We start from the raw sequence: 17,905 nt of genomic DNA on the forward strand, positions 1-17,905 counted from the left end.
CCTAAATTGGTAAAAAAAAAAATACTTTAGTATGTTTGATGTTTAGATTGAATGTTAAATTAAAGTCACTTGAATTTAACATGTGTTATAGTAACTTATGATTATAAAAATCGCATAGTATACTGTTATTACGAATTGAAGGTCTTATAGTCACCTCGAAAAGTGATGATAATCCTGAAAGGCATTTCATTGGCTATAACAACTATCAAATAAATAAATATGCTTTTTTACATATTAAAATTGTTGTAAAGTTGGTTGTGATGTTTAAAGCCTTTTAGTTATAAGATTATGCTTGGTATGATAATATAATGTATGAATTAAAAGGTTAACATATGTTGGGAAACCGTGTCAATTTTTTGCTTGGCATAATAGACTAATTGAGGATGAACATATGAATTTGTGGATTATTAATATAAGGAATACCAACAAAGCTTTGAAAAGGGAGAATTCAATATTAAATGATGAGAATAGAGCATTGAAAAGAATTAATACTGAGTTAAATAGTAAAAATACTTGTAAAAGAATAGATATTAACACTGATAAGTTACTTGATAAAGTTGCTATGTTCAAAGCTGAGAATAAGCTATTATAAGAGAGATTGAGGAATGTTAAGTTAGATGCAAGAATGAAAGCAAAAGGAAAAAAGATGTATAAAATGGCTTTGATGTTTTCATTGTTAATGTTATTGTATTTTGCATTTAGATTTGGTAAGGATGATATGATTAGGAATGATGTATTAGCTCTACCATGACTAAGTATAGATGAATGATGTAGTGGCTCTGACATGATTAATTATGTAGGAATGATGTAATATTTAATGCTATCATCCACTTTGTTAATGTTGTATGAATGAATGATTAATTAATTATGTATGAATGATGTATTGGCTCTACAATGATTATTTAATGTTATCATTTTCTTTCTTTCATTCAAATGTATATTCGTGGTGCAAATTTTTGTTGCATTTGATTTATGGCTTTGTTTCAATGAGAAACAAAAATTCTTTGTTATGGTTTAGATTTGAGGTTGCATCCTAATGTTTTAACACTAATTTGAATGAACTTGATAATGTGAAACAAAGTTAGATGATATCTGTTAGCATCAAAGTATATGATATCCTAGAATTGATCCCTTTAAGTCATGATGCTCATACCTTGTTTTTTAAGCTAAAGGATCGATCTTCTCAAGTTAGGATACTCATCTCTTATTTTTCATACTAGAGGATCGATCACCTAAAGTTAAAAAATTTTTAAAAGTTCAAAATATTTTTGTATTAGAAAGATTAAATTTCAAATTTCATGAATATGGAGACTAAATTTTGAGTTTCATAAGAGTATAGAAATCATTTATATAATTTAATAATTGATTTTATCAATTCTAATTGACAAATCAGCAACTTAACGTCACATCAATAAAACCAACAGTCACGTCAACATTTTTAACAACAAAAAATTGATGAAATTAATAATTGAACTAAAATTATCAAATCAAAATAATACGAAAATCAAAATTCTATGAATTATAGTATAGTGATTAAATTTCAAAATTTTGTAAAGTATAAAGACTTTTGGCATAATTTAACAAAAAAAATAAAGGGTAAAATAATATTTGCAATTTCTTAAATATTAAATAGTAATTAAAAAACATTTGATTTCTTTCTTAATAATTCTTTCTGCATGGTACCAAATTCAAAATAGTTTTACTCTATTGCCCAATTTTGAAAATCCCTCAATCATCATCTCTTCAATGAAAATGTAGTTGGAAGATTGGTAAGTTGCTCAACTGCCATCTTTTTATCCATTTCCAAATTTGTTCCTATAAAATATTTAAACTAATTAATGGTGACATTTAATGAATGATTAGTTGTTTTTTCTTTTCTTTTCTTTTTTAACAAAAAAAGTACATATGATTTTATAGATAATTTTCATTGAAAGAAAAATAAACAATGATAAAAAGAGGTAATATTATTGTTATATAAGGAGTAGCAAAAAAAAAAAGAAGATAATCTTGATTAAATACATAAATAAATTATTAAAATAAAATATTGAGCTCTTAAGTTTAAGATCCATTATGTGAATGGTTTGATTGTTTAATTATATTATAATTTGTTAATTAATTATTCAGTAATTATAATTTAATTATGATATAATTATTAATTATTCAATTAATTATAAGTGTAATTTAAAAAATATATACTATATAACACTAATTCAAATATTATTTGTTGAATATAGAAATTAAAAATTACATAATTATTATCCATGAAACAATATTTTATATAATTTCATAATTCTTAAAAAATATTAATTTACCTTTTTAATTACTTTCATTTACAATAGAATTTTTTTTACATTGCAAAAAGAAAAAAAAAAGAGTGCATTGGCCATACGGTTTAAAAGTAGCTCGCTGCAAGGTCTTATTTGTAATTAACTATATCATGGGCCTGGCTCACCCACTAAATTTAGAGTTCAAGGTTCATAATCGTGGGCTTTGAAATATCTTACTGCAATGAGATTTTCTGGTTTTTATTGTTTACTCGAAATACATAGTGTAATATTTTGTTTTGTAGCCCTAATTAATGAGCTGAAAGAACGGTGATTTAAGTGCAAAATAGTTGACGACTTATTTTGATAACCTCTATTTAGATTTAAGTATATTTTTTAGGATATTCCAACTTTGTGGATAGCAGTTGTTTGGGGAAAAAAATTTATCAAATTTGATAAAATATTTGAGTACAAAATTTCTTCTTTCCTTGCTTCTAAAATACAGGTCATTTGGTTTGTAAATTTTAAGATTTTTTTTAAAATTTAATTTTCATAATGTGATTGACATGTTTGATTCATGAAATATAATTCTCTAAGAATTTTCATGATTATCAATAATGTTAAAAAGAAAGAAAATAGCTCAAAATAATTTTAAAAAAAACCTTCTTTTCTTTGAAATTTTTTAAGATTTTTGGTAGAATATAAAATTTGTCCAATTTGTTGCCCTTAATAATTGATATTTAGTGGCTATTATATAATTCAATATCATAGAAATTGTATCATAAATAAAGGCTCAATTTGAGAGTGCAAAAGTATTAAAATCTCAACATTTGACACCTAACATTATGCATAGGAAATATCATTTTATACAAAATAAAAACTAATTCAATTATTTTAGTTTATTTTTAATTAAGTCTTTTTATAATTAATTTGATTTTAATTAATAAAAATATAATAATAAAAATTATTAACATATGTATATTATGTCAATAATATTCTAATTATTTGAAAAAAACAAATATTTGCAATAAAATATTTATTTTCAATTTATAAATTTTTTTTTATTTAATAGACAACATTTGTCATTCAATTACAAAATAAATTATGTTTAAGAAAGTGATGTCATTTATTATCATAATAAATGATATTTACATCATATAAATGTCATTTATTATCATACATATTTGTAGAGTCTGTGGTTTTGAATGCCAAAGAAAAGAAAGTATTGACTTTAAATTAAAGTTGTATAGGCCAACCAATTGATAGTTGACTTAAGTGGCAAAATGAGTGTACTTTTATATTTGTTATATGAGTTTAAATTTACTGAAAGGCTATTAGAAAATAATTTTTATGAATTTGCTAAACTGATGTAAATATGCTTGTTTGGACCAATTTGAAGAAGAGATATACTTAGCAAAACTTAAAAACCTCTTGCTACTAAATAAAAAAAAGGTATGTATAAGTGGAATTAGAGAATTTTTTTAGACCATATGAATTATGGTATAAAAATATTAAAAAAAAAAAAAACTTGAAAGCAAACAAAGTATAACTCACATGGATTTTTGTAATCACAATATTTTTCTTGACAAAAAATTGTGTGGTGAAAGATCTGCAACCCAACAATAAAGTCAAAAAAGAAAAGTCATTAAAATATATATGATGGTTGTTACAAATAACTAGTGCATAAAGCCCAGTTTTGCACAGCTTGTTATAATATTTTTTAGTATTCTATTGACTTAAAACTTATTAATGGTCAGTGGAAATTTAAAAAATATAATGGAGGTCTTTAATTGAAAATTTGAATTTATCAAATCATTTTTTAATAACATAAAGGAAAGATCTAACAACATAAAGATCTCACCATAGAGGATCAAGGTTGCATTAAGAATATAATGGACATTTAACGCTAAGTTCAACTACTGGAATCGCAAAATTCGAACTCCTAACATCACCTTCCTTTTTACTTTCATATTCTTCAAGCCAAAACTTTCCATCAACAAAATCCTCTACATCATTTTTCTTTATTGATGTTTTGCAGTCTCTATTTCTATAAAACATTCTTCGTTTAGATCAAGTGAGAATAAATCCATGTGACACTTTTTTTGCATTTTTTTGATCCAAAACCATGTTTCTTTTTTCTTGCTCTTCTTGTCATTCATTTGGTTCTCTGTCCATAACAAAGTTTTTTATCTAATCAAATCCATCATCTGAACCAATTTGACCATTATTTTTTTATTTTTCATCATATTCAACATTTTTCTAAACGATGAAATACAAAAAACCTACAATTTTATGATCATTCAAAATAAAATAATTTCCTCTATATAACCAAGCTCTAGATTTATCATAAGTAGGAATGAAAACCTGTAGGAAAACATTCAAGTCATTAAAATATAAGTATTATGAAATTGTTCTTTTAATAATTTTCAATTTTTTTATTGTAATTTCATTGTCAATCAACTTGTAGTGAGATGTTTCTTCTCATCTTTGCATCTCTTACTATGATGTCAACAAAAACTTTTAGCCCTAAAATTTGTAACACAAATCATATGACAAAAGGAAAAACAAAAAAGTAATTTTTAACGACTAAAATCATTCATGATTATAAAGAAAACTTAATACTACCTTAAGAATGTCCTGCAAAAACCTTAAACATTTCTTGCTAAGTTGAAAATTGTTCATTCATTTGTGACATAAAGAAAATAGCACCAAACCTCCAACAATTCTTGCAAAAAGAAGAAAAAAACTCATCAAATTAAAGCAAAATTCTTCCTATCAACATGTAATAAAAAAACCCACCCAAACAATTTTCTACCAAATACACAAACACAACAAAAAAATAAAAAATAAAAAAAACAAATCTCTAATCTCTAATTTAATAAATATCACCAAAAACCAAAAACCCAAAAATTTTATCACCCATCAAAAGAGAAACACATTCATTGAAAAAAATCTAAAATTTCTAAACAAAAAAAGAATACAAAAACCCTACAAAGCAAAAAAAATTTAACAAAACAAAACTCACAACGTTTCCAAAAAAATTAGCCACCATAAGATTAAATATAAAAAAATATCAAAGCAAAGAGAAACTTCAAACCCAAAAACAAATAAATAAATACTCAAGCAAATATTGAAGTTATTGATTGATGAACTTATTTTATCCATGTTATTAACACCAGATTTAGAGGGAGACCCAAAGCTTTGGAGATGTGTTTAGTGAACAATATCATATGCTAAAGTGATTGACTTTTTAATGAGCCTGAATGGATATATAGAATAATTAAGAATGAAAGTACAAACAAACACGAAACAAATAATTAAATTTTCGCAAATGCTTAAACCATTAAAGTGAGTCCAAAATGTCAAAAACACAAATAGAAAATATTTTACTCTAAAACCACATGAACACAAATATGTGTCAAATAGTCAAATGTACCAGGCAACTAAATTTAGAAGTCTCAATTCATATACCTAGCCCGCTTCTAAGATAAAAAAAAAAAAAAAAAAGCATCCATAGTGTTTGCCTAAATAACCCTTTATAAATTTGAATATACATCACTAAATTAAGTGGTAAAAGGTGATCAAATAGAATATGAGTATAGTACCTGAAAAGTATGATATCTTAAGTGAAAATCTGAAATATCAATACTAAAAAAAGAACTATTGACTGATGAACTAACATGAACAAATTCTTAAAAAAGCTCACCTTCGATCAAAATAGTACTAAACCTTTTACAATTTTTACAAAAAAAAATAAAATAAAATAAAATACTCATCAAATTAAAGCAAAGCTCTTACCAATAACATGCAACAAAAAACCCACATAAACAATTTTGGACTACTAAAGAAATAATAAGATCCATCCTTAAATTTCCTTTACAAATGTTCAAGAAAAAACCCAAAATCATATAATATTCTTCCCATTTCCTTTCTTATTAGAGTGGAAGAGAGTTAAAATAGAAAAAGAAAATAATTACTTAATGAAATCATATCAACCACAAAGCTTTTAATTCACTTAGAGTAAGCACTAACCCTTCACTCACTATAACGTAACCTATTGAGGGTTTTAGGAATCAAACTAATTTTTTTTTAATATATATGCTTTAAAAAAATGGTTTTTTTTTTTTTGTATTGATGATATAATAATAACAAAAAAATTAAAAAAGAGAAAAAAAAAAGCAAAAGGAAAAAAAATGCATTACCTTTGTGAAGAGGAAAGGGTGAGCGAAACATCTAAAAAATTGATAAATTGGACAAAAATCAAAGACCCCAGCACTAAATTACATTGTAGAATCCAATGCAGTTTGAAAATATAACTTTTTTTTTTAAGTTAACAATTATAGATAACTTTAAAAGGGGGAAATAGAAAAAGTTAATGCAAATTTAAAATTGATGTTAGCAATGAACTAAAAAAAAAGTTTCAAATTTTTTTAACCAACAAAAAAAACTAGAAAACCTCAAATCTACAATCAAAATTTTATTCAAATAGCAAACACCCCAAATTTTACATTTTCAAAAAAAAAAATCAAAAGAATCCCTTCAAAAACTACTCTAAAATTGCAAAAAAAAACTTTTTTTTTAATTCAAAAACCTAAAAATGAAGAAATTTGAAAACCAAAATTCAAACTGAATAGGAAATAAGATCAAAGGCAAAGCCAATTTGATTTAATCAAAGTTACTTGAAAAACTACTTTAAACCCAATTAAGAAAACCAAAAATACTTTTAAAAAAAGCAATAAAGATTCAAACTTTTAATAAAAAATTCCTTAAAAAATTCCAAAAAAACCACAAGGTGGTTTCAAAGTCTCAACTTTTCAAACCCTAATTCACAGATCAGGGATAATCTTACTTACCAATTTTTGGCCTTTTAAGATTTGAATCTAAACTATGAAGACAAACAAAAATATTTATAAAAAGAAAGAAAGTTACCTAACAAAAAGAGATTAAGAGAGATTTAAAAAGAAATACTATTTTCTTCATTGGGTAAAGAGGAAAATAAATAGAAAGGGAAAACAATATTAAAGAGGATTAAAAGAATGTTTGATTGAAGGGGAAAGTTTTATGCTTTGAATATTATTTTCCTCTCTCTATCTTTTTGTCAATTTGTCTCAGCTATGTGAAAAGAAAGAGAGAAAGAGAGAAAGAAAATAGAAACAAAAACATGTGAGAACAAACGTCAATGACTTAATGCATTGCTTCCACAATTTGCTCTTTGTTTGTGCTTAAAAAGTAAAAGAAAAAAATCGTGGCAAACAAAACACAAAAAGACCTAAAACGTGGTAGTTCCAAGTTCTTTCGATATCCCTTTTATATATAATAGTATAGATTTTTATTTTTTTTATGGAATAGATGATGAAAGTTATAACAATCATCATTTTCTTATAAAATTAAATAATTCATCATAAAATAATTAATAACAACAAATGCAATAATTTTATAATAACAAACTATCATATGATTTAAAAGAGTATATAGTATATTGATGCCATAAATTGATGTTTGAGATGTAGAGATTAACTACAAACAGAAAAACTCACAAAAAAGATAATTCACAAGAATTTGAATAATAACAAAATATGATTATTGGATTAAAATGGATAAAAGTTCACCACTAATACTAGAAACTAAGGGATACAAAAACATCACCCTAAGAATTCTAATCAAGGATAAGGATAATAAAAGTTCACCACTCTAAAAAATTAACCTAAAAGATACATAACTTAAAGAACAATCAAAATGATTGCTTAAGGACAAAGAAAACTCTATTTTACCTTTTACCAAAGAATAATGGAAAATATATAGGCTAGGAACATCCTTCCAAGCATGAAAACTTTAAGATTGCATTGCTAAAATTATGAGATTTACATGTGAACATAATATGCTTATTTACTCCTGAACCTGACCATAATCCATTCATATTCATGATCTTCTTTTTCAACTAGTGTAAATGTAATCTTTCTATTTCAGCCCATCTTATTTATGTATTTATTTAGTGAATTTGGATCAAAGATAGGTCTATCTTATTTTTAGATAAGTCTGCCTTAGTCTCAGCCCAAGTTGTATGATGTGTAGACACTCTAGTGTCAATCTCCTCTGGTTAGAAAAGATTTATCTTCAAATCTAAACTAGTATTCTCGTCATAGTAAGGTCATAAATCAGTAACATTGAAGGTGAAAGATACTTCATAAGTGTCAAAAAATTTTATCTTGTAGGTATTCTTCTCAATACATTAGAGAATTTTGAATGGTCTATCCACCTTAGATTGTAATTTGCCAAATTTTCTTAGAGAAAATCTTTTTTTTTTCACAAGTTAATCCATATCAAATCATGCTCTTTAAACTTCACATGTCTTCGATGCATGATTATTGCCTTTTTATGTTTTTTATTTTTTTATAAAATTTTATTTCGAACATGTTCATGAAATATTTTGATACTTTTGGCATTTTTTTTAGATCTCCATCAAAATGTTGGTTAGTAGAGAAAGAAACTAAATTTAGAGGACTGATTGGATTCTTACCATATACCATCTTAAAAGGACTGCAATCAGTGGTTTGGTTTGGTAAGCGATTGTAGACAAACTCTATTTGAAATAAAACGAGATCCCACTGTTTGATATTCTTTCTTATGAAAAAAAAGAACCAAACACCTCTTGCAAACCTTGATTTCATTTTTTTTTTGCAGCCAAGATAACTTATATGGTTAGAGGTGATCCACTGTTTTAAGGCTTAATTTCTGCACTATAAAAGTAGAAACAACGTTTTTAAAACTTTTACAATCAATTATAATATCATATACCTTATCATGAGTAATGCTTTTAGTACAAAATTTATTCTTGTACAACCAGTCTCTTTTCTCTACATGTACATCACTCAAGTTGTATTGTATATCAAGTGAAGATTCAAGATCACCGTAGTCTCCTTAACACCTTGTTCAAGATCTTGGGATACTTTAATAGTTTTTCCTTCAGTATTTTCAAGATCTTCATCTTCAACCAACGTAACTATCTTGAGATTTGGATACTTAGAATGTATATGCCTAACTCTTTGGCACTTGAAGTCTTTTTGGGTTTGATTGTTGACAACACTAGATTATGGTTTGTTAGGAATGGTTGTTTTCTCCTTTAGGTGTAGATTTGAAGGGGGTTTGATAGAAACATTGGTCTTGGACATGCTTTCCTTGTTAATGTATTCTTTTATTAAAAAATCCTTTTGCTTCAAGTTATGGAGCCTAAGGAAGACGTCTTGCTAAAAGTTGTCTGAAAGATACTTTCTCTTTAACTCTCTTTCATCTTCTTTCAAGTTACAATTTTTCTCTTACTTTCTCTTTTCCTTTGCTTCTTTAGATTTTTTCACCAAAAGAATACATACTTTCTGAGTTTGATGGCTACTAGCTTCACCTTATGATGGTCAAAGACATCATAGTATTCAAATATGTGTTTCACTGTGTGCAACCAATTTAAGCATTTTTCAGGTTGCATCTTTTCCTCGAACTCAAAAATTTTTATCTTCGAATTGAATATGCTAGGATAAAGTTGGTTTCTACGTAAATAATCATTACTTGTCGTGGGTGAGATAGGATGTTATCATCAGAATCGTTGTTGTTTTCACGGTGTGGATTGGTTTCTCCTTCACCTTTTTCGTTCCTCATTCATTGCTTCTTTATCTCCTCTCTCTCTCTTCTTATATATGCATTCGATGTTGTAGTTGAAGGATCTGTTACCGCATCTCTTCTATGAAGGGTTTCCTTGTGTCAACATTGGTAGTTGCTACAACATCGATGTTGGCTTCAACCTCTTCTGTTGGTGCTTGACGACGATGATCTACCATAGCTCTAATACCAATTTAATGTTAAAAATTAATGATTGAGATGTTGAAGAGTATCTGCAAACAAAAAACTTATAAAAAAGATAACTCATAAGAATTTGAATAATGACAAAATATGATTATTGGATTAAAAAAGATAAAAGTTTACCACCAAGACTAGAAACTAAGAGATACAAAAATATCACCCTAAGAATTTTAATCAAAGATACAAAACAATAAAAGTTCACCACTCTAAGAAATTCACCTAAGAGATACAGAACTTGAAAAATAATCTAAAAAATTGTTTAAAGACAAAGAAAACTCTATTCTGCCTTTTACTAAAGAATAATGGAACATATATAGATTAGGAATATCCCTCCAAGCATGAAAACTTTCAAATTGTATTGCTAAAATCATGCCTAAAATCATGAGATTTTGCATGTGAACATAATCTATCCATTTACTCCTGAACTTGACCACAATTTCATTCATATTCATGATCTTCTTTTTCAGCTAGTGTGAACGCAATATTCCTATTCCAGCCCACTTTATTTATGTATTTATTTAGTGGATTTGGACCAAGGATAAGCCCATCTTATCTTTGGATAAGTCTGCCTTAGTCTTAGCCCAAGTTGTATGATGTGCAGACACTCCGGTGTCATATATATTATATTTATCTTTTCAACTACCAAAACACAACAATTTTATTAACAAAAGTATTAAAATATTTAAAAACAATCAACTTAATGATGAATTATGTTTAAGTTTTAGCTAGAGAATCAAAAAATGAATAAAAATGTAAAGGAGAAATGCTAAAAAGTTTGATAAAACATTAGTCAAAATAGTTTGATCAAATGTGAGATATTAAATTTTTTATTTTAAAATTAATTTATATTATTCAAATATTATATTATTATTTCTATCGATTTATTCATGTGTTAATAAATATATTATGAAAATGTTAAATAAATTAATTTATGACTGTCACACATTATTTATGTGTCATCAAAGATAAGGGTATAAATGATACACAAGTGCCCGCAAGCTATTCAAGTTCGATTTGGACAAAACTCGAATTTGACTCGATCATCAAGCGAGTCAAGTTTGAGCATCCTAATGTTCAGCTTAAGTAGCTCGCAAACCTAACCTAGCTTTTATATGTTAATATTTTTTTTTATTATTTCAATTAAAAAATTACTATTTTTATTTTATATAACAATTCGAGGTCGAAAACAGTTAATCGAGTTTGAAGTCGAGCATAAGAATTAAGCTCATTTTTGTTCGGTAAACAAGTCTGATCGAGCAAGTTTTAATTGCTTGATTTTTATCTTAAGTCGAGTTCAGAATTAAAAATTAAAATTCTATTAAGCTTGAGCTAAGTATCGACTATCAAGTTTAGTTTGAACTCAAGATTTTTACTGTATTTACTCGATTTGATTACATCCTTAGTCATAGATAATATTATAAAAAAAAATTATTAGATAATCTTACATTCCATAAATCAAAACAAAAACCTTATATTCCATAAGATCAACAAAACATCAAAATCACTTACTCTCCCAAAATTTAAAAATTTGCAAACCAGACATCCTTTACTAATACTTTATTAAAAATACAATTGCCATAGAAGACTGGCTAATGGCTATTGAACTTGGCTCATCGTGAAGTAGTCTTTTTCATAGTACCAAAATTATTGAATGGTTATCATTAAATGCTAGCCTAATCCCAACCCATCTTATTTTATTCACAATTTGCATTTAGTATAGAGCTACATAGGTATAACCATATATTTGGGTTATTATACATAATGTTACAAGATTTGTGTGATGAGACATTATTCCAATGATAATCATATTTCGCTTGATTGAGAAAACGAGAAACTCAAAATTTTTTTGTACACTACAATAAGAAGAAGCAACCAAACAAACTTTTGTACCTTACCTTGACAAGAAGTCAAGAGTTATTGTATTTGTATAATGGAAAAGAATTTTCTCCACATGTAGGATGCCATAAATTCTTCTCCTTTCAAAGGTACCCATTTCTTTCATGGTGATAAAAGAGAAGGGTGAGCTCATTTCTCATTTGTATATTGAAGTTAAGAATCCCATACCACAAAAAGCAACATTTAGGTGAATTCCAATTTAAAGAAAATTATAATTGAACTAAAATATGGAAACCCATTACTATAACCATAGAAAATCCCGAGGAACTAACCCAACATTTACTCTTTGAATAGTTATAACCTATAATAAAGATGAATTTAAATTTTAAGTCAATTGATTTATTTAATTTTTTTAAAAAATAACTTTTAGTAAATTTAAATTTTAAATTTTAATTTTAACGGAATATGATTTAGGACATAGTAGCGTCGGTAGTTTGATCACATTCTCATTACTGTTCATTAATGAAGATGAAAACTTTAATCAAAATTTTTTTTTCATTAGATCAAAAACAACTGTGTTTTTTCATGCACGAGCACAAAGCTTTAAACTTTACCTATGGGTTTTGTTTTGGATGGGATCCCTTTCGAAAAGTACACAGTTTTCCGTACTCAAAGCTGTACAGGTGTCCATGCGAGATGCCTTAACTAAGGCCCGAAAGTGAGATAAAGTAAGAAAGAAAACGAAGAGAAAGAGAAAGAGAGAGTGGTTCATGTGATGTTGGGTGCTTGAGTTGAGCTACTTCTTTTTGGCTGTTGATTAGATTTTGTTTTAGTGTTGTTTGTTTCAGTTGTCTTCACTATCAAGGCCTATCAAAGCCAACAAAGAAGAAAAAAAAAAAAAACTGAGGAAAGTGGTCGTCTTGGAGTCTGGTTTTTCAGCTTTAAGGGAATAAATGATGAGGTTTCATCACCGGAGTCATTGTTATCATCCTCTTAGACGAGAAACAATTGCTGGGTTATTTGTGTTGCTTTTCCCAGTTTTTTTGCCTTGTTTGTTTACTCCATTCAGCCATGCTTCCCCTTCTACATTCTCGGTATGTTCCTATATACTTTTGTGCTTTGCGGAAAAGTCTTTATTTTTTTTTTTCAATTGAAAATGCGTTCTCGGTTCTAATTTCCTTTGTGGAAAATTCATGGAAATGAGAAATGTGAAGTTTGAGCTTGCTGTTTACTAAAAATGGAAAGTAAGGATTAGTTTGAGTTTATTTTGCCGACAGAAGTTTCTGGCTAAGTGGCAAGCTTATGTAGGTAAGTGTCTAATAATCAGATTGCTTTATAAAAAATGATGCCAACCAGGACTTTTTGTCTTGGCAATATATATAGTTAGTTTGCTTCAACTGGAAAATTGAAAATGATGGCCAGTAATTCAACTTTTCTTCCATTCTTGTAAATTTCTTTAGCCTTTGCTAGTTTTGGAGTTCTTTTGGTTAATTAAATATATTTGCCCACAAATTTGACAAAAATAGAAAAGTTGTTGTAACAGTAACACCAATACATTTGTTAGTCTGTACTCTGGAGGGTGCATTCCCACATTAATCAATTGGTAATGGGATTTTGCGCATGGAAATGAGGTTGGAGCCTAGTACATAGGCCAGGAAAGAAGGTAAAATCATCCGTGTAGTCATTTGTGCTGACTTCTGAGTGTTAGCATTATCAATGCTCATAATTTGCTCCTTGGGAAGGAAATAAACTTCAACTATCTAGTTAGGAAAGGAATTTGACCAATTGTTCCCTTTGATGTTTGTTGCAGGAGTGGAACGTTGCTAAACCTAAACATTTACCTTTACTCAGGAGTGCCTTACAGCGTGAAAGTGTGAGTAGATGTTTGTTACGCAGTATCTGAGTGCGTGTGTGTCTGCACATGTATATGTTGGGATTTTCCTTCTCTAACTGCATTCTGACTTGTAATTTACTATTTGATTTACTTCCATGTTCCTATTCAGTCCAATGGAGAGCTGTCTGATCTCTGGGCTCCTTTGGCTGACCACGGGTGGAGACCATGTCTTAGATCTGTAAATGCCCCTTGTAAGTGATCAGCAATGAGATTTTTAGTTTTGGCTTCTTTATATTGTTAGTATTCCAGGTTATGAGACTCAACTTTGTGGTATTAATGATTTTAAACTATTATTTCCCGATCATAATACTTAATTTTCTTGGATTTTGCTCTTTGATTACTTTAAGCAGCATTGCCACAGAAACCTGAAGGATTTCTTCAGGTATTTCTTGATGGGGGACTCAACCAGCAAAGAATGGGGGTAGGTATTTATTTGCATTTTACATACTTAGAGGAGTCAAGAATTACAAAACATTCAATAATTCTATTTCTCCGGATTAAATATTTCAGTCACTTGTTTGCTCTGGAAAAGCAGTCAGTATGATATTAAATTCCTTTTTATGTAGATATGTGATGCTGTTGCTGTTGCTAAAATACTGAATGCGACACTTGTGATTCCACATCTTGAAGTAAATCCTGTTTGGCAAGATTCAAGGTATTTTTGTGTAGAAGGAAATTATCCTTTCCATTTCTTATTCCAAGTGGAAATGTCTAGTTTTTGCGGTTTTAAGGAGGCTTTTTTCTGAAGTAATTATTTTCCCTGCAGCTCATTCATCGATATATTTGATGTGGATCACTTTATTAATGTATTGAAGGATGACATTTCAATTGTCAAAGAGCTGCCTGATGAATTCTCTTGGAGCACGAGGGAGTATTATGCCACTGCTATTCGAGCCACCAGAATTAAAAGAGCACCTGTTCATGCATCTGCAAACTGGTATCTTGACAATGTCTTGCCTGTACTACAGAGGTTGGTAGCAACTTGTACCTTTTGATTTGAATACACAGTTTAGTTGCTTTTAAAATTTTTTGGGCCTAAGGACTTTTTTGTACCATATCAAGTACTCTCTCATGTCTTTTCCTGTCATGGTGCATTAAACATAAACATGCACAGCATGATATGTTCTATTCATCTTCCCCTTTGTAGATATTGCACTTTTATGCATAATGAGACTTGAAATTTGATGCTTTTCTGATTTTAGATTAGTTCTTTTACTTGCCAATTTGTGTGATCTAATAAACATGTTCTATTTTGGTGCAGTTATGGGATTGCTGCCATTTCTCCATTCTCTCACCGTTTGTCTTTTGACAACTTACCGAGTGGGATCCAGCAACTACGTTGTAAAGTCAACTTTAAAGCGCTTGTTTTTGTTCCGCACATTAGAGCACTTGGAGATGCCCTTGTCCATCGCCTCAGTTATCCTCCTGGTCAAAGTGAAGCGCGTAGCACTAACTATCTCAGGGAGACAACCGATCAAAATGACAAACAAAGGCCGCAGAAATTTGTTGTGTTACACCTTCGGTTTGATAAAGTATAACCTCCTTATACTGTAGATTAAGATACTTGTGTTTTAACCAAGTGGCATCAGTTTTGATATAGGCTTTAGTTTGAAATATAGTTGAGCATATTAAAAAATAAGAACCGTAGATTTTGTACTTGTCTATATACTTGAGCTCTGTTGCACGTAATCCTTAATCTCTATTGTTATGATATCTGTTTCATCTTTTAGACCTCAAACACTGTCAGCCTGCATAACTTATACATGCAGTGTCCATGGGAAAAGTAAGATGGCCATCCATTGTTAAAGTGATAAGGTTACATGGTTGAAACATCCTTCCTCCACTAGTCCTTTTGACAAGTTTTAAAGATCGGAAGAACTAGTTAACATGTGACTGACCCATTTCATTTAATAGTTTCTCTGCAATTTTTTTGTCACTGGCTTTCTTTCTAACCTTTCTATATGTGCAGGATATGGCTGCCCATTCGGCATGTGATTTTGGTGGAGGTAAAGCTGAAAAATTAGCTCTGGCTAAGTATCGACAAACACTTTGGCAAGGGAGGGTTCTCAATTCTCAGTTTACTGATGAAGAGTTGAGAAGTCAGGGGCGTTGCCCATTGACTCCTGAAGAAATTGGACTGCTTTTAGCAGCTTTGGGTTTTGACAATAGTACCCGTCTTTATCTTGCCTCCCACAAGGTCATTTGTCTTTGGAATTTTGGTTTTGCAGTGTTACTTCTCTCCCATACCCCTTCCCTCTTAACTTCTTCAAATATGTTGTTCACTTTTTCCACAATATATTCATCACGTGACTGTATATTTCAGGTATATGGTGGGGAAGCTAGGATTTCCACCCTACGAGAGCTGTTTCCACTGATGGAAGACAAAAAGAGCCTTGCCTCTTCAGAGGAAAGGGTCCGCATAAAAGGAAAGGCTTCTTTGTTAGCTGCAGTTGATTACTATGTTGGTATGCAGAGTGACATCTTTGTCTCAGCTTCTCCAGGAAATATGCACAATGCATTGGTGAGTATTTCTGGCTAATGCATAGGCAGTGCATTCTTTTTATGCAATCTACAGGGTAGTATCACAGATCTAAACCAGGAATTACTTGTAGATACAGAACCTTCAACTTTGCTGCTACACTTTCACTAATGAATAATAAGTGTTTGATTCTCATTGGCTTGAAAATAGAGTGTGCCAATGGATGGTTTTGATGTCCTTATGCTCAAAGTTTGTGTGTTTGCTTGCTTGTTTTAAATTTATTTATTTTGGGAAGTTATAGTTTTAAGGACCTTTGCCGAAATTTACCTTGAAAAAGGCAAGTTTGGAACATATTTTCGAAAGCTGATATGTTGCATAAGTTAATGTTACATATTTCAACCCAATAATGGATGACAATTGCTATGATGCAAACAGGTGGGACATCGAACTTTTGAGAACCGGAAGACCATAAGACCAAATATGGCTTTGTTGGGCCAACTCTTCCTTAACAAAAACATTACTTGGTCAGAATTCCGTGAGGCAGTGGTGGAAGGGCATCAAAACAGACAGGGGCAACTCAGGTTAAGGAAACCAAAACAATCCTTATATACATACCCTTCTCCTGATTGCATGTGCCAAGCTTAGACCCCTAAAGATCATTTATAGATATTATGAAGGAAAGTGAGACTATCTTCTGTATCTATTTGATTTTATTACTGCAACTATTACCATTGGTATCATAAATAAGCAGCAATCCTAATTTCTCCCCTTAGATAAAAGTATCACATCTAGCATTCTTACTAGGTATTGTGCAGTGTAATGATGATGGCATTTATATCGAGAGTGGGGTTGTTAGCATCAAATTTATTGTGAATCCTATTGAGTATGGAGTGGAGTATGTGTCGTATATTTCATTGGCAGGTCTCAATATTGTTTGTTGTATATCTCTGCCAGTGAAGCTGTCTTGTACAACCTTCATGGTGTCAATATTACATAAAACATCAATGCCTTTGGCAAGAAGCTGTCTGTACAACCTTCATGGTGTCAATATTTCTTGGCAGTCGGCAGCATTATATCTAATTCAATATACTGGTAATTGAAGTTATGTACAATCATGAGGCTGTTGTCCTGGTACCATGGAAGAAACCATTCTTGCAGAAGTAGCTTTATTTTTGTACTTGCAAACTGAATATGGTGTTGCCCCCCGTTGATACTTGAGAGGAAAGAATAACTTTTGCAGGGAACATGGTTATGGACAGCACTTGCTTGATGCTTTGTCCATTCTCGTTAACAAATTTTCCACTGGTTACACTACAGAAAGATACAGGTTTCAACGAAGATTTGGAGAACGAGTAAACCAAGTCAAAGCTCAAATAGTGGAATCATCAATTGTTGGCCATTTCCCTCATTTTCCCCATTCATGCCTTGTTTCCATCAAATTATTCAGGTGGATCCAAAAGATCTGATTCCTCTCTGTTAAACTCATTTTTATTGCATGGTGGGTGCATGTTAAATAGAGAGACTTGCACGACCTGAATATCAGTCATGGGACTGCACTGTTTGAACTTTGAAGGCTATGGTCAA

General features: G+C 29.7%; 1 protein-coding gene across 2 annotated transcripts; it reads left to right on the top strand.

Annotated features, from left to right (window-relative positions):
- The first annotated feature begins 12,508 nt into the window (after positions 1–12,508).
- LOC111317001 (O-fucosyltransferase 39-like) lies at positions 12,509–17,341 on the top strand. Of its 2 annotated transcripts, none has more exons than XM_022919283.2 (10): positions 12,509–13,042; positions 13,759–13,821; positions 13,952–14,033; positions 14,193–14,263; positions 14,409–14,497; positions 14,609–14,812; positions 15,104–15,374; positions 15,812–16,039; positions 16,166–16,363; positions 16,757–17,341. In XM_022919283.2, the coding sequence occupies exons 1-10, from the start codon at positions 12,902–12,904 to the stop codon at positions 16,964–16,966; spliced, it is 1,557 nt and encodes a 518-aa protein (XP_022775018.2). In that variant the 5' UTR covers positions 12,509–12,901; the 3' UTR covers positions 16,967–17,341. The 2 variants fall into 2 exon arrangements, with proteins under 2 accessions (XP_022775018.2, XP_022775017.2); XM_022919282.2 differs by having other exon boundaries at positions 12,515–13,042; positions 14,190–14,263.
- Positions 17,342–17,905: the final 564 nt, after the last annotated feature.

This window comes from Durio zibethinus, chromosome 24 (genome assembly GCF_047325235.1).
Source record: "Durio zibethinus cultivar Kanyao isolate XHJ-2024 chromosome 24, ASM4732523v1, whole genome shotgun sequence".
Taxonomy (NCBI): domain Eukaryota; kingdom Viridiplantae; phylum Streptophyta; class Magnoliopsida; order Malvales; family Malvaceae; genus Durio; species Durio zibethinus.